We start from the raw sequence: 25,436 nt of genomic DNA, 5'->3' as shown, positions 1-25,436 counted from the left end.
AGGGAATACTGCAGAATATAGGGTGGAGGGAATACTGGAGAATATAGGGTTAAGGGAATACTGGAGAATATAGGGTGGAGTGAATACAGGAGAATACATGGGTTGAGGGAATACAGGAGAATACATGGTGGAGGGAATACAGGAGAATACAGGGTGGAGGGAATACTGTAGAATACAGTGTGGAGGGAATAATGGAGAATACAGGGTGGAGGGAATACAGGAGAATACAGGGTGGAGGGAATACTGCAGAATATAGGGTGGAGGGAATACTGGAGAATATAGGGTAAAGGGAATACTGGAGAATATAGGGTGGAGGGAATACAGGAGAATACATGGGTGGAAGGAATACTGAGGACTACAGGGTGGAGAGAATACTGGAGAATACAGGGTGGAGGGAATACTGAAGAATACAGGGTGGAGGGAATACTGGAGAATACAGGGTGGAGGGAATACTGAGGAATACAGGGTGGAGGGAATACTGAGGAATACAGGGTAGAGGGAATACTGGAGAATACAGGGTGGAGGGAATACTGAAGAATACAGGATGGAGTGAATACTGAAGAATACAGGGTGGACGGAATACTGGAAAATACAGGGTGGAGGGAATACTGGAGAATACAGGATGGAGTGAATACTGAAGAATACAGGGTGGAGGGAATGCTGAGGAATACAGGGTGGATGAAATACTGTAGAATACAGGGTGGAGGGAATAATGGAGAATACAGGGTGGAGGGAATACTGGAGAATACAGGGTGGAGGGAATACCGAAGAATTCAAGGTGGAAGAAATAAATATTGGAGAATAGAGGGTGTATATTCTGGGATAACAAAAAAAACACAAAAGAATGGATGTCCCGGGGATCTTAAATTATTTCTACAATTAAAGTTTTATCCAATTCAAAATTTAATAATTAATTGACTTAATTTTTTACCTGTGTGGTCTCTACTCTCAATTAAAACAAGGGATGTTAAAGTCTGACAGCTCTGTATCTATATGTTTAAATATAAACCTAATGATTTTCAGAAGATTATGATCAAAGGAATTGAGTTTTTGGCACAAACTCAAATTTTCTAATACCTTTGTCTTTGGAACCTTATGGTCTACACCTTCAATATTTAAAAAATTGTATAATTTAATCTATCAGAATTCATAGTTTGAAATATCTAAGGTCTACGACATAAAATTGCAAAGATAAATGTTTTAAAAGATTTGAATTTTTAGCAAAAACTCAGCTTCTTTATATTTTTAAAGTCTGCTCGATCTATTTCTCTTGATCAGCTTTTAAGCGAGAATTGTATTTATAGAATTTTTACGGAAAAAAACCAAATTAATTCTGGATAAAAATAATCATTATTGGACAAAACTATTACTAGGCAAGTAAATTATATTGTAATATATTGGCTTTTTTTTAAGTTTTGCCAAATAACTCCATATAAAAAACGGCGAAACAAGCAGAATCACAATCATACTTCAAAAAAGATTTTTTTTAGTGAAGAAATTGACGATTTTCAAAGTATGACGATGAGGAAAAATATTTTCTGTACATTATCAGAAATATAATCTTCTTTTTCACAATAAAATATTTTGAATCGGTTCTGAAGATTTCAGAAGTGGTCCTTATAAGAAATAATCCACAATAAGAGGATAAACAATCCGCTCTGACTATTTTACACCTCGATCAAGTACATTCTGAAGAAAATGTAGAAATATTAAAAAAAAAGTTTCTGTAAGTTGGAAACTGGTCCCAATCTGGAGGATAATCCCTTCTTAACTTCCCCCACGGGGATGGAGTGGGGGGGGTATACCCCCCCCCCCCGCATAGAAATTTTTCAAATATGTGGGTTTACAATGGAAACAAAATTGTTTTGTAAGCGTAATTTCAAGTGACCTTCCATGTATAGAGAGATCATGTTCGATTCACAACGGTACCCTTTAAACCTTTTGCCGGACAACGATGAGGTAGATATCCTTATGTGTACAGCTGAAGATTGAGTGAAGAAATTAAATGAAATAATATTTCATAACAAAATATTGATATCCACAAAACTGCCTAACCCCATTAATGAAACCCGGGTTTCAAAACTGGTTTTCATAACAATACCCTTTCTTAAGTTTTGGGCTCAGAGCCCAAAACTGAAGACAGGGTATCGTTATTAAAACCAGTTTTAAAACCCGGGTTTTACGAATGGGGTTAGGCAGTTTTGTGGTTATCAATATTTTTGCTATGAAATATTATTTATTTAGATTCTCCATATTCTCCATTTTTGTCAAATCTCTTAAATCAAAATCTACAAAATGGTAATACCCCAAAAAGGAAACTTGAGAGTTTTGTTCAACGATACTCTTTTAAATTTCGGGCTCAGGGAGACTCTAGGTTACAGTGTACACTGTACAATGTACACGATCCGTGCTAGTATATTTACACTACTTATACTCGAGCTGTTTCTTGGCACTTAATTTCCCGCTTGAAATCACTTGAAATTACGATTACAGTCCCTTTAATAAGGGGAAAATTAAATTTCTGGGTGGGAAACTTTTATAGTAGTCTTTAGGATGGTGCATTATTAGTTTAACCCGAGACAGACAAGTCCAGTTTAAGATACATTTTTGTTTTGTAACTTTGTACATTTTGTAACTAATAATATTCTCTCTTGTGCTGAACCTATATAAGTTCTTGTACGATGCTCGTCTAAAAATGTAATTGCTTGAATGTGCGTTATGATACAATATTGTCCAGGCTTTTCCTCTTGGCGTCAATGTTTGTCTAACTTTTTTTAGCTTCATCTTCTACTTGATAAAAAATCATGTCGCAAGATTATGATATCATTCAATCAATGCAGATTGTTCCTATTCGGCCTGAAATACGATAATAATAATACCTAAGTACATGCCCCGTATGTTTTTATAAATCGTGAATTGAAGACGACCTGACCTGATTATTCTCTGTGTATATTCTTTGCTTTTACTTGTAATGCATGCATATCAATTTACTTTGCCCCTTTCAAGGCCAATTTTCTATGTTTAACAAAATTTATCACATACAAATGTAAATCCTTGCAGGCTTCTTTATACAAATACCTAATACTGTTTTATTAATATCCTATCGTATAAAATATTTTTTGTAAAAATATTTGTTTCATATTAATATAGTGTCTTTGTTTTTGTTGTATTGTATTGCATATTTTGTGTATTTTCCTAATAAACGCTATACTTCAGAAGAAAAAACTTATTTAGAGATATTGAAGAAGAAAAAATTCTTGAAGACATATTTATGTGCGCGTGCACAAATGTCAAAATCATTTTTAAAGTATCCACATTGACTGAAAAACTAGATAATTCATTTGGAAACCTAATTTTAGAATTACTTTTCAAGAAAAAATAATCCCAAAATAGCCCTAGTCCTGCCATTTCAAAAATGTGGTCTGCCATATTTGTGCATTCATTAAGAATTTAGTAGATTCCGATTTATCAAATAAAAAATTTTCTAATTCTTGACGAAATCGACATTGATATGTCTGGTAATTATAAAAACACATATCAGAAATGGAAACGAAAAGAAGCGCAAAGATAACTAACGGATTCAAATAAGGAATATGTTAGGACATGTGCATCTCCTTCTTGTGCTATTGGAATCAACAAATGTTGGAAAATGGAGAAATAGAAAAATCAAGGTTCCGTGCAGTTCCCTCATTTTCCCATCCAACGGAAAATTCAAAATATAACTTAAACAGAGGCAAATAGATTCTATAAGTACAATAGATGGCAACGTAGAATTTGTACACTCTCAGTACAGCTGTATTCTTACGTCACAAGTGTCAACTTAGTTTGTGTGTACGACAAAATTATTAATAATAGAGATAATTTTAAAATAAAGTGCTTATCTTACAGTAAAATAAGTGCAATTTCATGTGTCCTTTATTTTCTTTTTTTACACTATATTATTTAGTCTTGTTATATTTGACACTTGTGACGTCGTGTATAATTGGTCCATTTCTCTGATGCTACCTATTGTGCTTGATAATCTATTTGGACAGAGGCGTATTCATGGGGGAGCTATTTGGCCTAACTAGCCCCCCCCCCCCACCGGTGAAATTTATGGCTTTCAGGGGGTTTTTAGGTCCCAACCAGTGCTGAGGCCCCACTGGAAAGAAAGAAAAAATTAGCCCGGCCAGGACAAATTCCTGAATACGCCCCTGCACATAGAGATAATTAATAATAAATTTCGCACGTCTATTCCTCTTCTAAAGATCTCTGCCTGCACAAACTAATCAAATATCAAATCAAATCAAATATATATATTTGTCCCAAGCCAAAAACATAGAAAATATCATATTTTAAAACATATTTATAAACTTGAGACGGGGAGGCATTGATAGCCAGGGGCTGTTTTACACGCAGCCTCCCACTGGAGAGTCAGTTATTGTGCTCATTATCTCATAAACATCAAGTTTTGTTTTAATAATTTATGATGATAATTGTTTAAGAGAAAAAACATAATTCTGGTTTATTAAAAACATTTTTAATTTTATAACGTATTTTTTTCACTTTATCCCGGGAATTTAGTTTTTTCTTTTTCGTTAAAAAGGTTTATTTTGGTCGAAGAAAGGACAGTAATTTTTTATTTTAGTTTCTAGCTATACAAACGAAAAACGTCAGTTTTGTATTTCTTTTTCCACCGTTTTATTAAAACAGTATAAAATTAGCCAGGGGGGGTATTGGNCCCCTAAAGGTAAGGGAGCTACGGAAAATGGAGAGAATTAATTTTTTTTTTAGCTAAATAAAGATAAATATAAAGGATTATTCAAAGTCATTCAGTTTTATTCTTTGCGGTCAACCCAATATATGATATATGATAAAATGCATCTAAGTGAATTTGTATGGACGCTACGCTCTTGGGTGTTAGAAGTTTTTAAACATTTTCTCCTTATAGAACCAAGAGATAGAAGTAAAATTGGTAGTGATCAAGATCGAATTAAGTTCGATATCAGCATATCCATTTCATCTTTCGTGAACTCTCACTTTAAAGCCCCTAATGATTGTATTGTTTTCTGCCGGTAACTTTTCTAGTTATAATGTGGCTTCATCATAATACTGTCAGTTCACATGATTTCCCGAGAGAGAATCTATTGATAATTTTATCTTGAAACATATATTATCTTATACACTGAAAACTCCAGTTAAAAAAGAATATTTTTGAAAATCTGTTTTAAAATAAGAATCTAAAATTTTTCCACAATTTTAGTTTAAATATTTTAAAAATTAAGTGCCCACGACGTCAAAATATGAATAAACTTTGCACTTGTCAATAACGAAGACTGAAACAGTTCAACAATTGACACTTTTTATTTTTCAGATATTCCCTCAAACATACAGAGGATAAGACTTTAAAGACGGTCTAAAACTTTTTAAATGTGACGATTTGAAAAAAGAGTTTGTGTCTTGTATATTATTATTTTAGAGTAAATAAAATGTAAATAAAATGGATTGACAACAAATCTAGAGTTTCAATAAATTCCGTACAGTCGTTTCTAAAGTTTTAACTTTTGTGGGTTTTGGTAACCCTGTATTTGCTTATTGTATGCTTGTAGTGGTAACAAATTATATTCCATAAAATCACGAAACCTCGATAAAAGAAAATAAATGTCCTCGGGTTTTGCAACGAATTTTTCATTGGGGGGATATCAATCATAATGCAAATCTCTCTAATATAAATATTAAATACAATATTAAATATTAATAAATAAAGCTTAAAATAAGTGCTTTTTAGTTCTAAAACTTACATGTCAAGGTCTACAAAAAAATACAAGTTAGTTATTGAGGTGAAATCCTATTTATTATCTTAGCAATTGAAACACTGCACATTAATCAAATCATTTAGTTTTTTCAATTAGATCATAATACCTAATTTGGAAAATAAATTTTTGCACGTTGGAAAAAATACATTGTTTCACGCAAAATTTCTTATCTTGAGATTGGGAAAAAAAATTTAAGATTTGAAAAGAAAATATAACAAAATATATGCAAAATCTAATAAAGAAAAAAGAGCACGGCAGTCGTAGGAACAGGCGTAAAGAAGTGGGGGGCTATTGGGATTAAGCCCCCTTCAGCAGGGATTAAGCCCCCCCCCCCCCCGGGAAAAGTAAACACTGTAATGCCAAAAAAAGGTCAAGCCCCATCCCACTCTGGACAAATATTAGACTCCAACAATTTATTACTGAAAATATTTACTTGTACGAAAAGCCGAAAATTATTTAAATTTTAGGGCAAATGAAAATGCCTGTAAAAGCTGAAGATTAATTATGAAAATAGTTATCTTTCAATTATTTGACTCCATAGCGTTACTTTTTGCTCTAAGATAACATGATTTTCATTACTCCCTGCAAACCATTGGATGGACTGGCTTTTTCAAGTCGGACCAGTACTAGTACTGGCTTTCTCAAGTCGTGGCAGTACCATTTCCATTCCATTTATTTTTCTTTAGTTCATCCCTGGAATAAAGTAAGAAACAGAAGACTATTGAACCAATAATAAAGAAGGTTGGGTTGAAGTATAGTCTGCAGATATCATAATTCTGGTTTAGGTGTGTAACAAATGCCTTACTCCAATAATACTTTAGTCTGTATCAATCCAGATACAACTCACTCTGTATTTTTAAGTATGTATCAATCAATACAGCTCGCTCAAAAACTCTTTACTCTCTACACCAGAACTAATATGTTAGTCTGTATCAATCCAGATACAACTCGCTCACAAACTCTTTACTCTCTACAGGAGAACTAGTATGTTAGTCTGTATCAATCTAGATACAACTCTCTATGTATTTTTAAGTATGTATCAATCTAGATACAACTCTCTCTGTATTCTTAAGTCTGTATCAATCTAGATACAACTCGCTCACAAACTCTTTCCTCTCTACACGAGAACTAATGTGTTAGTCTGTGTCAATCCAGATACATATCTATTATTACTATATTTATTACAAATGGGGGGGGGGGGTTATGGTGAGTACTGAACAATAGGGGTTATCTATCCCTATTTTCATCATTTAAACTTCTTATTTTGCAGCAAACTCCCTGTTCTCATAGCCTCTTTGTTTCTTCTATACGTCTATTCTTGTCTAGTATCCATTTTGCTTTCCTGCTGGATACTTTAAATATCTTGAATAAACCTCTTCTCTCTCCTGTTGATCGATCATCAGCTTCAGACATCCAGTAGAGAGACATCTGTCAAACTTCTGCTAACCTGTTTGATAAACGGCTTCTACTCTCTCCTGTTGATTTCTCATCAGCTTCAGTCATCCAATAGAGAGACAGCTGTCGAACTTTCTTCCTGTCAACAAACATGTAGCCTTCATGAATATGTATCTTTGTTGTAGAACTCGTATGAACCTTATCAGATACTTTTGTACAGGAAGGTCTAGGTACGGTGACAACTACATCAGTCTGTACATCATTGAATTTCTGCTCGGGTACATTGTTGGTTACTATGCTGTACCTTACTGCACTGCTGTTTAACAACAACAGTATTTTTGTCCTGGAACAGAGGTACATTCTTTTCTTGTAGCTGGTTTACAATCTTGAACAGGAACTTGAGTACATTGTTTCCCTGGAACATCGTTACAAGCCTCATTAGGGACATCTTAACAAACCTCTCTAAGTTTACTGTAACACTTCTGCCGTGAACCAAGTTTGGATGCTTGTTCAGAAAAATCCTTGCAAATTTGACGGGAACGTCTATTAATATGTAGTTTCTTGTTTCAAACTTACATCATAACTCATGAACCCCTTGACCGATTTGCCTAAAATTTTGATTGGGGAACTGGAGAGAACCACGGGAATGTTCTTAGTTTGATTTAAAAATTCTTGGCTGAGTGGGTTATGTTTTATATGGATAGTATGGTTTCCAGGCAAAGCTGGGTTCTCAGCGAGTGTTGTTGTAAAACACATAGATTTACCAGCGAAAGTAGCAATTACAACCAAAATTTTTCAAGTGAAATATGTCTGTTTACATTGAAAAATCGTTGTTTTTCCACGTTAAATGCAAATAGATTTTCAAGTACAATAGGTGGCAACAGAGAAATGGACCGCGACGTCACAAGTGTCAAATATAACAAGAAAACGAAATTTTATCACATTAGTTGACATGTTTTCCAAGATTAAATAAAAAAGTGTAAAACAGAAAATAAAGAACACAAAATTGCACTTATTTTATCGTAAGATAAGCACTCTTTATTCCATAATTTTCACTTTATCAATAATTTTATTGGACAAAAAAACTGAATTTGACACTTGTTACGTCAGAATACAGCTGTACTGATTGTGTACAAATTCTACGTTGCCATCTATTGTACTAGAATCTATTTGGTTAAATGTTATTTTTAAAATCATAGTTTTTTGCTATTCCACAAAAGAAGGTCAAATCTATTCCAAGTGTGACTTTGTAACTATGTGGCTCCTGTAGTTTTGATTTAACGTTTGAGTTAAAGGAAATTTTTTCGTTTTTACAAAAACTAGGTTTTTTAAGTATCATGTGCGTATTTTGTTGTTAAAGCTTGGAGATAATTCAATATGATATTGGACGCTCTGTATATTAATATTAATATATGTACATTTTTTGTGTCACTGATTTTATAGATATATTATATATAATATAAATAAATCCGTCCGAACTTGTCTCCGAAGTTGGTTAGATCTTAGTCTCCTGGTATTGAAACCTACTGACAGAGTAACAAAAGAAGAACTGTAGTAACTGTCCAGTCTATATGTCAACTCTGTCAACCAATCTACAAACTTCACATTGTTTGTTACTTTCATTCAAACTAATCCCTTCACACACACACACACACCCTCAAACACCAAATACTAGTTTTTTCAAATTATATTTCTGAATCTTTCATCCGAATACAGACATATTATGAAACATTATTATTATTATTATTAAATTAAATTAAATTATTATTAAAACAATTATTATATTAGCTTGGGAGTCCAGCTTTGCTTGGAAGCCAAGTCAACCTATTCCTCTTAGACCTTTGAAATCAAACATTTCCCTGGTGTTTAGAGTTCCCCAATCAAAATTTGAGGCAAATTTGTTAGAGGGTTCCTGAGTTATGATCGGACATACAAACAAACAAACAGAGATTGCTACTTTAAACATATATAAATATGTATACATTGGAATTAATTCCATTACAATAAAAATTAATTATAATCAATCATCAATCCGATAAAATTAACACTGTCACCCCTTTAGTCCTCAAACGGACCCGGAGCTAAGATGTAACCAGTGTTAGCTCGTAATAGGGACAGTTCCATAGATGTAACCCCTTCAGTTCTCATACAAACCCGGAGCTAAAGTCAGAGTGGATAGTTTCATTGATGTAACCCCTTCATTCCTCATACGGACCCAGAGCTAAGCTCAGATTGCAAGTCCGGCCCATAAACAAGACAACGTATTAGCTCTTTTGTATATAGCTATAGGTCTGACAGAAAGTGGGGCGGATGATGAGTCGCCAAAGTGGAGAAATATTTGTCGTTAGAAAATGCCAACCCAGAAAACATGCTTTGAACGCATGTTTGAACATATGGAAAACCAAAGCCACCGTTGCCCCAGATCCTAGTTTGAATTGAAGCCAATAGGCATGAACCACGGCTTAGAAGGAGAAATAAGATCAGCCTGGGCTAAAACTGAAGTGGAGTCAGTGTTCACGAGGAGTCTGAAGACGGAAGATTAACTTGTCGTACGAGGCGAATAAAAGGAGAAGAGTCCGTCTGAGAGCTCCAGCTTTCCATGATTTATTAGTATCATTTTTATTTATTCAATTTTTACTTGTAAATACATTTTTTCCTATACTATGTAGATTTACTCACATCAGTTTTCAGGCTTTAGATGTCCTTCATTTCTTACCATCTTTATATGGTAACATGGTGACAGAGTACAGCCGGCGTCTCTATATTAGATAATTAAAATTTTTTACTTTTATTCGATACCCTGTATGTTTGAAAACAGTAAACTTGATAGAATAGAATAGAATAGAATAGAATAGAATAGAAAAACACATTTTACACGACTTCTTATTTAAAGGGATTGGTTACTGATTGGACATATTTAAAAAAAGAAAGATATATATTATACAGATCTAATCAGAGCTAGCCGGGAACTCATAATCCCAATAGCTTGAACTCAATATCCACGGTGGGCGCTTTTGATTCGAGGATCAATGCTTATTCTCTTAATTTTAGTTATTCCTCCAGAGCTGGGAACTTTAGAATGGTGGATATCAGGATTCATGTTTGATCCACTCTTTTTATTAATCTCGAGATTAAATATTGCTTGTTCTCCTCATGAATTTAATCTCCAGAATGATTAACCAATCGGGATTAAGGATATCCCATTCAAAAGTTTGCAGCTCAGGGTATTTATAAAAGATTAAATTAATCTGCAGATAAAAGAAAAGATTAAGATTACGTGTTGATCTCAGTATGAACAATGCAAAAGTATCCAGCTGAGAGTCAATAAATATGAATTAATTTAAAACAATAAAACTTCATCTGACTTGCCAGTTTTTATCACATATTAAGAAATTGGAAATAACAACATAATTATAATTTAACATAATAAAACATAACACATTATAACCTTTGTGTGCTTGGTTGCCCCCCCCCCCTGACGTTCCTTTCTTCTTCTTTCCCTCTCTATTCTTCAATACCTTTTCCTGATAGCCAGAAAACTGTGAAATAGAAAGACGATATTAAGGTGACACTGAAGTACATTTGATGTAGTTACAAAGCAAATAGGTCTACTAGTAAGGTAGTAAATCACTAACTAAGTGAAATAGGTCTCTTTACACTGCACAATTACTCTAGACAATTTTCTGTATTGTTTGTGTAGAAGAAATCTGCCTCTGTCAATTTTACAGAGAAACCAAAATGGAAAAATATCAACTGTCAAAGTAAAAAAATGGATTTCTCATTCATCTTGGATCCAACAAAGCTTTAGAGAGATTGCTATTAACTAAACAGAAAGGGTCATATAGAATTAGGCGTAATGTCTCTTTAAAGTTTGTATGTATATTCCCCCCTAGTGCCCCAGTTTCTCTCTAATCAGGCCTCGTAAATCTATGTTCAAGGAAGACGACTTAATGCCGAGTATTATGTTTTATTTATTAGAATGCCGTCCAGTGTATTCGGGATATTTATTACATTTACAATTCCTTCAGATACATTTTCTAAGCAGAATGTAAAACTTGAATTTTAAGTTGAAAAATGAAAGATTTTATTAATTTCAATTCTGTTTATCTTTTAATGGAATATTTATAGGATAAGCTGAACCAAGCTAGATCAAATAAACTGTAAACATTTGTTTTATATTGTTAATTGATTTAGTCTATCAACTATCTTTATGTCTTAATTTAAATTTCGTTTTTCTTTCTGTTTTTCTAACTGTGTTTGAGTATTAGACAAAAAAGGGTAAAATTATTTTCTGCTCAAGAATAAAGCAGTAATGTATATTTCTGTCAAGAATAAATTAGTAATGTATATTTCTGCTCAAAAATAAAGCAGTAATGTATATTTCTGCTCAAGATTAAATCAGAAATGTATATTTCTGCTCAAGAATAAAGCAGTAATGTATATTTCCGCTCAAGAATAAAGCAGTAATGTATATTTCTGCTCAAGAAAAATTCAGTAATGTATATTTCTGCTCAAGAATAAATCAGTAATGTATATTGCTGCTCAAAAATAAATCAGTAATGTATATTTCTTCTCGAGAATAAATCAGTAATGTATATTTCTGCTCAAGAATAAATCAGTAATGTATATTTCTGCTCAAGAATAAATCAGTAATGTATATTTCTGCTCAAGAATAAATCAGAAATGTATATTTCTGCTCAAGAATAAATCAGTAATGTATATTTCTGAAAGAAAAGCAATTTGCATGAAGTCTCTGAATCCCTTTGTACTCTTGATCTAATTGGCCATTTTGTAGAATTTATTGCCCGTTCTATCCATTCTAATGGCAGCTAGGGGGGCTCACTCATCCAACTATATAATATAACAAAATTATCAAATTTCTAGCAATCAATCTTTCTTTTATATAATAGTTAATCATATTTATCAATCTTTCTTTTCTTAAAATATTTATTAATTCTTTTTTTAAAAGTTCTTGATATTTTCTATGTTATAGTTCTTTCTTGTCAATATTTCTAATTATGATGTGTTTTCTTTAAATTATCAATACATCTTAACATAATACTTTCTCAATATTTTTAAATTTCTGTTGCTAATTTTTGATATCTTTCAGTATCTTTTATGTCTTACTCAGGGGCGTAAATAAGGATTCTGTAGGGAGGGGGGGGGAGGTAAATGTTTTTAAATGTGGCGCACTTTTTTTACCCCCCCCCCTTGAAAAATATCATGATGTTTATCAAATTATTGGTTTTAGTTGGGTTTGATTTGCATTTTCCACTCATTTCTGGCATTTACAAACTCCATCAAATAAATGCTTTCACCTTGTTTTATATCCTTCATTATACAGTCATAACCAGAAAACTCCTAAATAGAAAGACGACTTTTTAGCAATATGGAAGTGTATTTGATGTTGTTATAAAGCAAATAATTTTACTAGACACTTATTAAATCATAAATCAAGTGAAATGGGTCTGTTTACAAAATTTCTGTTTCCCGTGCTAATTGGACTATCTAAAGTCATATTTTAATTTTAAAAGTCGTCTTCCTATTCCAGGGTTTTCTGGTTATCACTGTCATTCTTTTGACATTAACTACAAAGATCTGTAAAAAAATGAATTTATTTTAAGTAACATAAAAAATCGTTTTACTCTAAGAGGAAAAAGATGTTTCTTTTTTAAATCTTTGGAAAAGCTATTCTGCAAAACTTTGAAAAAATATTGTCTTTGCCAAATGAATGATCCCCTTCTTGTGAAATTGATGTGTTAAATTTGTCTTCTTTAACTCACATAATTTTAGCGTTTATCCATATTTTTATACTAAGAACCGACAACCCTAATTATCTGAAAACAAAATGCAAAATCTAAAAGTCAAAACAATTGAAATAAAAAAATAATCATTAATTAGAAATTTTTTTAATTTATTCGAGATGGAGTCAAATTAAAACATCTTGAAACCCTCTTGATTAGGTTTTTTACAAAGCTAGTTTCAAATGGTTTAATAAGGATTGACAAATTCTTTAAAAAAACAAATCGTAAAAAAAACTTTTTTTCGGGGTCATTAAAAAAACATTTCTTTTGATATATATAAAAAATTTTATGAGGATATCTGGATGAAACTCAAAATTGTCACAAACTCAAATTTTCTAATTCCTATGTCTTTTCAACCTGAGTCTAAAACTAAAGAATGCGCGAATTTTAAGTTCGAGGTTAAAAGTTCTGTAAAATAATGAATAGCTATTTAAATATTAAACTTTCTCAATTTTAAATTTGAATTTCCCGGGAAAAATCTGAACCAATCAGAGAAAAGGATTTAAAGAATTATTAACGTAATTCTATCGGTAATCAGCTGTTTTTTTAAATTTCAAGTTATTTACGTGACGGAGAACAAAACATATATCTAGTTACAACCGTATTTTGGGTTTACGTGCAAACATTAATTAATCTAAAACGTGAAATTTATTAAATCAAGGTTTATACTTTTAAATATGTCGTAATTAGTTGAATGCCGCTTACCGCTGAATGATGATTATTTGACAAATAGGGATTGCGGGATTTCAAGAGTTTAACCCTGTGTTTAAATTTTAACTCCTCGATTTCGGCGAGTTAAACATTTAACCACAGGGTTAAATATTTAACCTCATGGTTAAAGTTCAGGTTTAAATTAAGTCAGAAGTGGCATTTAACCATGAACTTAAAATTTAAGTCAACACTTTTCGTTCTTTAGTTTTAGACTCAGGTAGTGTAAACCTTTTATATTTCAAACTTAGATTATTCGGTCTAACAGAACTCATAGTTTAAAATATCATTCATAGTTTGCGAAGATTTAGAAATTAGAAAATTTAAGTTTGTCGCTAAAACTCAATTCCTTTTATATTTTCTCTCTAGATAAGATTATCCAACTTGTCAATAAAGAATATTTGATAACCTTTATTGAATAGAGAACAACCATACTTATAAGTGTTTTCTAAAAATATGATGTTAATTGAATTATATCACAATCAATTAAATGACATACAGACCAGGGAGTAAAATATACTATATACACAACATATGATTAAATACATGGAATACTTTCTAAAAAAAAGTAGGCTGAGTAATGAATAACTTGGAAATTTTTTGCAGCACAAATTGCAGCACAAATGAAATGCCGTGGAACTAAAAAAAGTTGGCAACAAGTTATTTTTTTAAATTAAATGTTTTAAAGTAAATGAACCACATTAAAAAAGACGACAGACAAAGATTTTCTTTTCCAAAACATGTATTTAATCATCTGCTGATTCCTGCTTGATAGTATTCAATACTCCTTGATACAGACAGATAAAGAAGACAAGGAATTGAGTCTTTGACACAAACTCTGATTTATAATCGATATATCTTTGCCATCCTATGTCATAAACCTGTGATATATCAAACTATGAATTCTATTAGATAAAATAATCTTAGTTTGACATATCAAAGGTTTACACCATCAAGTTGTAAAGACATAGGACATAGAAAATTTGAGTTTGTGGCAATAGCTCAGTTCCTTTAATCAATGAATATAAAAACTAAAAAGTATAAATCCTATAATAATGCATTGAAAGTTGTATGCATAACTGGTGGTGATAAACGTGGACCCTGCTGTACTCCCAACCCTCTGAATATCAGGCTCAGTGCTGTCAGCTACTTTACAACTACAGTTCCTAGATAATAGAATATCAGGCTCAGTGCTGTCAGCTACTATACAACTACAGTTCCTAGATAATAGAATATCAGGCTCAGTGCTGTCAGCTAATTTACAACTACAGTTCCTAGGTAATAGAATGGGAACAAGGAAAGCAGAGATGAGCACTATAAGCAGTCTTTATTGTGACTGTAAGCGTAATTTCAAGTGACCCTTCACAAAGATGGCAATGCCCGATTTACAATGGTACTCTTAAAGCTTTGTATGATCAAGTATGAATTAAATATGTTTCAGTTTCTTAAAAATGTTCTTTTTAATTTTTATTGACTCTGGCATTTCTTGCTTAAACAAGAAATGGATCTTGATCAGATAAAGGTTTCAAGTATTCCCTTGTAAATCGGGCATGCCCATCTTTCTATTAAGGGTCACTTGAAATTGCGCTTTTAAGTGTAATTTGATCTCTATAACTTTGCAACCTGTTGGATATTTGAAACTTGTCTCTTTGATCTAGCAGAATCCATAGTTTGTCAGCCATACGGCAGCTGGTTTCATAGAAAGAAGGTTGGCGTCTCAGAATAGTGATCAGTTCTTTTTTAAAGTTTATATACAGTGATAACCAGAAAAAACTGAATAGGAAGACGAAACTATATGAATACTTCAGTGTATTTGATGTTGTTACAAAGCAAATACTTACTAGTAACTTATTAAATTTCTATTTTAGTGAAATTGGTCTGTTTCCACCTCACAATTGGCGTGTCTCTTTCTTATTGGACTTTTTAAAGTTATAACTTTCTAAAAGTCGTCTTCCTATTTCAGAGTTTTCTGGTTATCACTATACCTGCCATCCTCTGTATACTGGAGGACATCCTCTATCCAAGGAATGAAATGAGGGAGGTTGGTCCAAACTCCGGGATAATCAGGTTCAGCACATTTATATCCCCAGGATGTTATCCCGACCTGGGACCAAATTTACTAAATATCAAGTAGTAGTTTAAAGGGACTGTAAGCGTAATCTCAAGTGACCTTCCATTTAGAGAGATCATGTTCGATTCACAACGGTACCCTTTAAACCTTTGTCCGGACAACGATGAGGTAGATATTCTCATTTGTATATCTGAACCATGGGAACTGGAACATGGTAAGGTAGTCATGCAATTCTAGTTGTTCTAGCTTCTGTCCGCTGCCTACGTCATAACCTGGTGACACAGACGATAGGGTACGGATTCTAGAACTGTCTTCCGATAAACAGATAGTCAGTGACGTCAGACACGTCCAGATCTTCCCTGTACAGAATCGACCTTTTAATCCTGCGCGAGTCTCGTTGCGATACCTTTTTGCATAGAGTAATAAAACGAAGAGGTAAAGCTTACCTCAGGTGTACACAACCGATCTCCCTATTAATCAATTAAAAGAGTGGTCGGATTGGTAGATTGATAAAGACTATTTCCAACAGAAACCTGAGAATCTCAGGTTTGCTCCTGTTATAAGTATTTAATTTTTATTTTGCATTTTGAATAGATATAATTGATAATATTATTACATTTAATCCATAAAGTCCGTATTACTCACCACTACTTCAGCCAATGGCAGTGCAGTATACTGGCCACGTGATTTCCGTCTGTACCACGTGACAACAATACTGCACTGTTATTGGCTGAAGTTATTGTGACGTAATACGGACTATATGGACTATGTGTACAATACTATAATCAATTACATCTATTCAAAATGAAAAATCAAAATTAAAAAATTATAATAGGAGCAAACCTGGGATTCTCAGGCTCCTGTGGGATATAATCATTTAGAGATTGGTTTCGTATTTTTTTAATATGATCTGTTTAATACTACAACTTTTATACAAAAATGCATAAATATGAATTTTCGTATAATTTTGACACAGTTTTATATCAATTTCTCGAGACAGGAACATCAGATAGAATTCTTTTATTTATCATTCAACGCCTGAAAATCTCAGGTTTCATCATATACTCCCTTTCATTTTTCCTTTATAGTCCCTTTAACTATATTTAATATAGAAAATATTACATTTATTTCAAATGAAAATATTCTTATACTCCGTTTTCTATTTTAACACAATTATACATATCTATGTAGCAAATTTAGATTTGAAGACTATATTTTAAAATTTTTAATTTTATTATGTTTAACGGATAAAATTTAATTCATTTCCCATTTTTATTAAACATGTAAATATTAACCTGTAAAAATTGTCCATTTTTTAATATAGACATTGGTCCCCCTGAGTCTCCTAGAAAGAAAAAAAACTATATTATATAAATAGATTATAGATATATATAAATAGATATATAAAGCTTTCAAGCGTACACGTTGATGTTTCTCGGTAACTTTTGTGAATTAAATGATGAAAGCTTTCAAGACTTATAAAGATCAATTAGAATCAAGCTATGGATCGAGTTTTTGTTCTTTTTCTAATCCTATAAAATTATGTTGATTATTTCTTTATCCTCCCCAAAAAAATAATATTTTTTCCGAAAATAAATAGAAAAAATAAATTCAATTATAAATCAAGTGGAGATTTTAGGCCTCAAAAAAAAAAATTAAAATACTTATTTGACACCCCCTGGCGTACTTTAAAAAATATAATTGAAAAAAAAAGCCAAGGCCAAATAGGCACTACGTCCTTTGCAAACCTAAGCAAGCATCCCGGCCATCCTTATTCAAAGTGCAAATATTTCCGGGTCCAATTATCTTCTCAGAAAAACCCTGAAATAATTAATAATTAATTAAGCATTATTTTTCGGACAGACGGACATCCCTCCAAACTACACATTTGTTTAATAAGTGCGGCTTTACTGGAAAGACTTTGCGCCCTATGAGCTACTCCAGTTTCTAGTTTACTCAAAAAAAGTCGGAAAACGTTTAAAATATTAAACTAAATAGATCAAAATGTTAATTTTACTTGCCTTGTATTTCTCAACACACCTTTTCAAAGCAAAAATGTTTAAATTCACTTTTTTGAGGTTTTTGCTCAGATTCTCTTCATATTTCTCTTGACCCCATCCCGTTGCCAAAACCTAAAAAAAATATGTTAACCTTAAACTTTTTCAGGCTGTAGAATGAATGATATTCCAAACCTGTTCTCCAGGCTGTAGAATGAAGGATATTCCAAACCTGTTCTCCAGGCTGTAGGATGGAGGATATTTCAAACCTGTTTTCCAGACTGTAGAATGAATGATATTCCAAACCTGTCCTCCAGGCTGTAGAATGAAGGATGTTCTAAACCTGTTCTCCAGGCTGTAGGATGGAGGATATTTCAAACCTGTTCTCCAGGCTGTAGGATGAAGGATATTCCAAACCTGTTCTCCAGGCTGTAGAATGAATGATATTCCAAACCTGTTTTCCAGACTGTAGGATGAAGGATATTCCAAACCTGTTCTCCAGGCTGTAGAATGAAGGATGTTCTAAACCTGTTCTCCAGGCTGTAGAATGAAGGATATTCCAAACCTGTTCTCCAGGCTGTAGGATGGAGGATATTTCAAACCTGTTCTCCAGGCTGCAGAATGAAGGATGTTCTAAACATGTTCTCCAGGCTGTAGGATGAAGGATATATCAAACCTGTTCTCCAGGATGTAGGATGAAGGATATATCAAAGCTGTTCTCCAGATTGTTTGGATGAAGGATATATCAAACCTGTTCTCCAGAATGTAGGATGAAGGATATATCAAATCTGTTCTCCAGGTTGTAGAATGAAGGATATATCAAACCTGTTCTCCAGGCTGTAGTATGAAGGATATATCAAACCTGTTCTCCAGGCTGTAGGATGAAGGATATATCAAACCTGTTCTCCAGGCTGTAGGATGAAGGATATATCAAACCTGTTCTCCAGAATGTAGGATGAAGAATACTCCTAACCTGTTCTCCAGGCTGTAGAATGAAGGATATATCAAACCTGTTCTCCAGAATGTAGGATGAAGGATATATCAAACCTGTTCTCCAGAATGTAGGATGAAGGATATATCAAACCTGTTCTCCAGGCTGTAGTATGAAGGATATATCAAACCTGTTCTCCAGATTGTAGGATGAAGGATATATCAAACCTGTTCTCCAGATTGTAGGATGAATGATATTTCCAACCTGTCGATTGTAGGATGAAGGATATTCCCAGCCTGTTCTCCAGGCTGTAGAATGAAGGATATTCCAAACCTGCTCTCCAGACTCTAGGATGAAGGATATTCCAAACCTGTTCTCCGTGCTGCAGGATGAAAGATATTCCCAACCTGTTCTCCAGGCTGTAGGATGAAGGATGTATCTGGAAGACATATGGGCCCAAGGGTTTTAGTGAAGACCAAAGGATTAACAAGCTCTAATACAGCTATATCATTCTCGCTAGTTTCTACCTAGTTAAAAATATATTTATATTTGGTTTGTCTGTTTGTCTGATGTTTGGTTTGTTTGTTAGTTTCCAAGAAACGTCAGAACGACTGAAACAATTTAACCTCACATGCCAGTTTAAAAAATGCTGAAAGACTGTAGTAAAAAAACAAAATAAATACGGAATTATTTAAATATTTTAAGAAACATAATAAATGGAAGAAAAGAATCAGTACCGTAAACAGGAAATTATAAACTAATAGTTAATAATAACTATTCCAAAACATGTTAAACAAAATATACAGCAGAAATATTTAATTTTAAATTAAAACAATAACCGGAGGCCGAATTTAAAGAATTTGAGTCGCGGTTTACATTTAAGCCGCGGCTCAAATTTTGATTATGAATTCAATACATTATGATAAAGAAATTTAATATCTGAAGAAAATGGTGAACACAGATTACAATTTTAAAAACGCGCACGATAACTTCTCCCATTACACAATAGGTGCCATGAGCACTAATCTCACATTTTAGCTAAAAATCGCTGTCAAAATTTCAAAAACTTTTAAAAATTCGAAAATTTTAAAAAGTAATGTGAAAGTTTTACGGATCCGTTTCCTTGATCAAAAACAAAGAAATTGATATTTAACATGATAATTATATATTTTTGTCCACTTATGCAGTTTTTGAAACTTTGCTCAAGGATTTAGTGAAAATTTAAGTTACCGCGCTTATTGCACGCGGTATTTATTAATTCATACCAAGGTACTAATGCAAGGAAAGTTAATTGCGGTCGCGTATACTCTGCGTACATATTGAAACCAGTTCTCTCTGGACGGAATTTGTAAACAAGAATAGGTGCATCAGTGTTCGTTTAGTATCCGAGTTTGTTAAGAGCATCTAATCTTGATAACTTTGATAATTCACATAATAGTTTCCTAAGACCAGAATATTTCATTGATTATTTTTGTGAAAATGGATTCCATGTGACATCCGTCTTAGGTTTACTTTTCCGCCCAAAGACAGTACACTGCAGTACAAAAAATGCGTACACCTCTGAAATAACTTCCCTTGCATTAGTACCTTGATTTATACCAAGTATTTGTGGACATTTTATTGTCGTTGATTCTTACATTATAGTCTTTTCTGATGATAATCTTTGTCACTTTTTCAGCTTTTCCTCCAAAAGTTCGTTGAAATCTTTCAACGTAGATAAGAACATCAGTGGGATGCCGCATTTCTAAAATGACTATTTAAAGAAAAAGGAACTGACTACTCGCCTCAAACTCTAATTTTTATATCAATTGGTGCATTAAAATATTGACTTTTTGATTCTATAAACAAATTCATAGCTCCCAGATATCAAAGAATTTAGAGTGTGATGCAAGTAATCATTTCTCTTAAAATTTAAATGAAATAAAACTAATTTTGTAAGTATAACAATTTAAAAAAGTTTAAATAAAAGATTTAGTCCACAGATTACACAAATTTATAAGTTCTTAGATTATTTTTAGTCATTATGCTCTCAACTGCTCAAAATATTTAATTAGATCTAACAAAAATGCTCACTAAAAAACCTGCAATAAACCATTGCTCATGTGCAGTTCATTTTTTAATTGCCTTACATTTTAATTTTTGCTATTGATTGGAGATACAAAAACAATTTGGAAGGACCAAACGATTTTAGTTATAGATAAAACCTTTATTAGTGGCTAATATTTGGAACTTTTAGAAATATAAATCAAATTGCTAGAATAAAGAACAGTATGAAAGGAAGGAATGATTAAATGTTTTTTTTCAGGGTATAATGATAATGTAATCTTAAAAAAAAAGTTGAACATTTTTATAAAAAAGAATATTAAAAATATAAAAAAATATAAAAAATAGAGAAAAAGAAAACGCATGATATGTGTTACGTGCAAAATGCAGTTTTTGGAGTTTGTTTTATGATATTTCAAGTGACCTTCCATTCAGAGACGGGGATCCTGATTCACAACGTTCAGGGGTGGATACACGGTTTAAGTGAGGGGGATTACTAGATTTATTTCGGAACAAAAAAAATCCAGATTTAGGAACAAAAAGACATGCCGAAGTCTAAATTTTTTTGACTTTCCTGATTTGCACGAGGTTTTCTGTCCCTTAAGTGATATTTAAGCTATTCTGAAATCTCAGGGGGGTGCAAAGGTTCTGCCACCCCACCCCCTGTATCCGCCCCTGACAACGTAACCCTGTAAACCTTTGACTGATCGAAGATGACTTTTCTTTATTTATTTTCAAAAACGCTGAAGTAATTGTTGAACACTTGTTTACAATTTGTTTTAAATTTAAGGAATATTATTATTTACTTTATAGAAATCGCAGAATATTAATATTCACATTCGAATCTTGATAACCGCGGAGGACATTTACCCAATAAACATATGACTGATCATCGATTAAATGTTGTAAAAAACCCCGAAACCTAGAGTGTACGCTAAAGTACTTTATGAACTCAACGTGACTGACTTTACATTCATTCCTGGAAAATATAGAGTTCATAAAGTACTCTAGCGTACACTCCAGGTTTTGGGGGTTTTTAAAACAACATTTAATCGATGATCAGTCATATGTTCATTGGGTAATGTTGTGAATTGGGAATGTCCCTCTTTAAATGGAAAGTCAGTTGAAATTACGCTGACAGTCCCTTTAAAGAAAAAACTTTCATGTCTAATTGTCTATCTGACAGTCCCTTTAAAGAAAAAACTTTCATGTCTAATTGTCTATCTGACAGTACCTTTAAAGAAAAAACTTTCATGTCTAATTGTCTATCTGTGAATTCTGTGTCATAAAAGAGTAAAATTATAAAATCCAACCGTGATTATCTTTATCAACGAAACAGTGAGCTGCACTTAGGATATGTTTCCTAAAAATTAAATTAATAATAAATCAAAATTTTGATTTTATCCCAAAATGTTAAAATTGATACCCCTTCCATACCTTATTTTAACAACATTGTTTTCTAAAACCAATTCTTTTTCAAAATATAATTTTTAAAAATTATAAACAAATAATAGTTTAACCTTGAAATGATTGTGCCCCCACAAACACCCTTCTCTATTTTAACCATAACCTGATAAATAGAGTTAAATATAATTTAAGGTTTAATGCAACCAAAACATAAAGAAACAAAACCTAAACTCTGGCAGACGAAATATCTACAGATTACAGCTTTTTCAGTGTAGGTATCAATTTCAGCCACATCCCCCTGGACCACCGATATCTATTGATTTCAGGTTTTTTTTAAGACCTCAACGGTTGCTGAGCCCCCCTCCACCTGGAATAAAAAAAATGTAAGCCCCCTCCTGGACAAATTCCTGACTACGCCCCTGAATACCATGAAGACGACATTTCATTTTAAGTTTTGATTTCTAACAAGCTTTTTTGAAATTACAAGTTTACAAGTAAATATTGAGAAGCGCTTAATTGACAAATTCTTTGTGTTTCCATGTTTCGGTGTATCCAAGCTGTTAAAAAAAAAATCAAATTAAAAGTCGTCTTCATTGTTTTGATGTATACGACGACGACTGTAAAGAATTAAATAATGCTTGTTTACCATCCAAGGGAATTCTCCTGGAACTGCGTCAACTCCTCCAACAATTTTGTTAAAATTGGAACCAACACTTAATCCACATTTCGGAGGTAATACACTTTTCTAAATTCAAAGAATATGAAGTAAAACTCTAATTAACCTGGAATAATGTAAATTGATTGATGGCTTTCAGGTCTTCTTTGACCTAAGAAATAGTTTGTAGCATTCAACTATAGGTAACCTGATAATAACAATATTTTTTATGAAATAATAATTACAGAATAGCGCTAGCAGTGCCATTTCAATGGTGGTCTGCCATTTTTTGAATTGGGATTTTACTCCAAGCCCTGAAGATCTGCCCTCCCCCCCTCCCTCCTGACCAATTACCTGTGAATATATTGACAATGTTTGACACATGATCGCTTACACATGCAGTCAACTAATCTGATTTTCTTGAAGCCAACAAATCTTACAGTTTAACCCTAAATAAGCCATTCATCGAAAGAATTCATCAAATGTCGTATTCTTCACTTTCTGATAATAGAATGTTGCAGATATTTAGTTTTTAATTAAATGATTAAATGGAGCTCATTAAACCTGTTCCCGCATATTCATGGCTATTTATTATTTTCGCAAATACTGAGATTTACGTAAAATTGTATAAAACCTACTGAAAAAATGTCAAGACGACATTTGATAAATTCTTTCAATGTATTGCTCATTTAGGGTTTAACTGTAGTATTCTTCTGTATTTTTCTGGTTTATTTTCAAGGGGGGAGTCCCCCGTCGTTCTTGAGGTGAGAGTTTATGAATATATCACATGTGATTCAAAGAAAAAGCCAAGGCGTTGCGACACTTCAATGTCGACCAGGACTAGATGCAACTTTTAACCGCAGTCTGGATCTATGTGAGATAGAGGTAGGTCAACAGAAGCAGTTAAACTAGCTTAAGTTTAGAAATTTGTCACTATTTTATCAATTTGCATCCCCAAAATAAAAAATATTTGAACTTAACAAAATCTTTTGGCAATCGGATATGGAAAGAACTGGGGAAAAAGCAAAAAGAGCTTCTGAATCTCTTACAACTTGATAACTTTAAAGGGATGGATCAGATAATTTTAATAATTAACAAAACTTTATTTTATCGAAGGAGATCCTGTTTATTTTAATATATTTATTTTCTGGTGAAAAATGTATTTTTCAAATGACAAATGCGAGAAAATGATTTTAAAAAATCAGCTTAAAACCTAAGAGATTAAAGTAAAGCATGTTTTATTACTTGATACATTAACAGTTTTGTTAAAACTGCATTAAACAATGCTGAGAAATATGAGAATACTGTACTGCTGAAAACACTTGTTCGTCAATTTCTGATGAGCATTAACACCATGCAGTTTTTTAACAAATACACGACGTTCAGAATCTTTTTAAAAACTTTTTCTTCAATGCCACAAAAGTGATTAATGGGGGTTTGAACTGGAAGTTTCACTTTTCGCAAAACCAACCGATCAGAAAAGACCAAGACAAGCGATCTATTTCCATTTTTTACTATATAAAATATATACATATCCTTGTTAAGCGCACTCCTGACCGTGTGCATGTGAAAGAATATGCCTGAATAGGTTCCAGTAGGGGACTTAACCATCTCATATGGCAGTAAATGTGGAATCTACTTGAATTCTCATGTAAGCATTTTTTAAATCATAAAAAAATTGTTCTTAATAATGTTATAATATCTTATGTCTATTTCAGTTAAACTGTATACTGTAGTTAAACAGTAACATATCTATCCAGTATCACCATCTAAATAAAGAATTAAAGAAGAACCAGGGCTGAAATCTTTAAAATGAGATATCCTTAATTCCGATTACTTAATCTGAGTATCCAATGGAGACACTTTTGATTGTCTTCTTAAAAACCGGTTTTTTAAAAATTAGCGAGTCCCTCCCATTTCTGAATATTAATCTTAAATGGCGCACAAAAATTTTAAATTTATAGGCTTTATATATGCGACTCTGATTGGTTGAATTTTATACACTTTTCAGGATACAAGGACAAGATTAGGCTAGTCTCGATATTAAGAAAAAGAGATGATCTTATAAGCATTTATCTCAATATCCACCATCCTAAAGTTTTCAGCTTATTTATATATAGAGCAGTTTAAACCTGTCATTCAAAAGATTTAAGAAGAGCTGCTCTAGCCCAATATTGACATAAAAAAACTACCGTTGCAGAAACCTTGATAGTAGTGCAGAAAACTTGATTGCATTTTAGAAAACTTTGATGGAATCACAAAAATGTTTTTATAGAATTTCAGAAAACTTTGATTGTGTTCTATAAAATTTTAATAGCATTTCATAAAACTTTGATATTATGTTAGAAAACCTTGATAGTATTTCATAAAACTTTGACGACATCTCAAAAATAAATTGATCGAATTTCAGAAAACTTGAAAACAGTTTAAGAAAACTTTCTAGCTTCTAATAAAACTTTGATTAGATCAAATAAAGCACAGGATTAGGTTTAACTTCAGCGATGCAAATTTGAAAGAACAGAACCCATGCAAAGCTGGGTTCCCAAGCTAGTATTTAATTTAGCATGTTTGTTTGTCCGATCATAACTCAATAACCCCTTTACCAATTTGAATAAAATTTTAGTTGGGTA

The 25,436-nt window shown here is 32.5% G+C and overlaps 1 protein-coding gene across 4 annotated transcripts; it reads right to left on the bottom strand.

Annotated features, from left to right (window-relative positions):
- Nucleotides 1–14,667: 14,667 nt before the first annotated feature.
- Nucleotides 14,668–24,096, bottom strand: LOC111714608 (chymotrypsin-2). Of its 4 annotated transcripts, none has more exons than XM_023489752.1 (12): nt 24,020–24,096; nt 23,161–23,195; nt 22,798–22,896; nt 22,265–22,314; nt 22,058–22,107; nt 20,339–20,445; nt 19,109–19,228; nt 17,795–17,905; nt 17,522–17,594; nt 17,069–17,118; nt 15,688–15,806; nt 14,668–14,868 (listed from the first exon to the last, which is right to left on the bottom strand). In XM_023489752.1, the coding sequence occupies exons 1-12, from the start codon at nt 24,039–24,041 to the stop codon at nt 14,718–14,720; spliced, it is 987 nt and encodes a 328-aa protein (XP_023345520.1). In that variant the 5' UTR covers nt 24,042–24,096; the 3' UTR covers nt 14,668–14,717. The 4 variants fall into 4 exon arrangements, with proteins under 4 accessions (XP_023345520.1, XP_023345529.1, XP_023345541.1 ...); XM_023489761.1 differs by having other exon boundaries at nt 23,161–23,217; nt 24,020–24,055; XM_023489773.1 differs by having other exon boundaries at nt 23,161–23,212; nt 24,020–24,049.
- Nucleotides 24,097–25,436: the final 1,340 nt, after the last annotated feature.

This window comes from Eurytemora carolleeae, unplaced genomic scaffold (assembly GCF_000591075.1).
Source record: "Eurytemora carolleeae unplaced genomic scaffold, Eaff_2.0 scaffold165, whole genome shotgun sequence".
In the NCBI taxonomy this organism is placed as follows: Eukaryota; Metazoa; Arthropoda; class Copepoda; order Calanoida; family Temoridae; genus Eurytemora; species Eurytemora carolleeae.
Note: the sequence above shows the minus strand (reverse complement) of the source record. Positions and strands in the feature narration are given on the sequence as shown.

Excerpts from the sequence above, each read along its gene's own strand:
- LOC111714608 (XM_023489752.1), bottom strand. The coding sequence starts at position 24,041 with ATGCTTTACTTTAATCTCTTAG. Across the intron at positions 22,897-23,160 it reads CATTGTCAATATATTCACAG|AAAAGTGTATTACCTCCGAA; the intron begins GTAATTGGTCAG and ends CTTTGAATTTAG. Across the intron at positions 22,315-22,797 it reads CAGGAGAATTCCCTTGGATG|GTTATGGTTAAAATAGAGAA; the intron begins GTAAACAAGCAT and ends TCTATTTATCAG.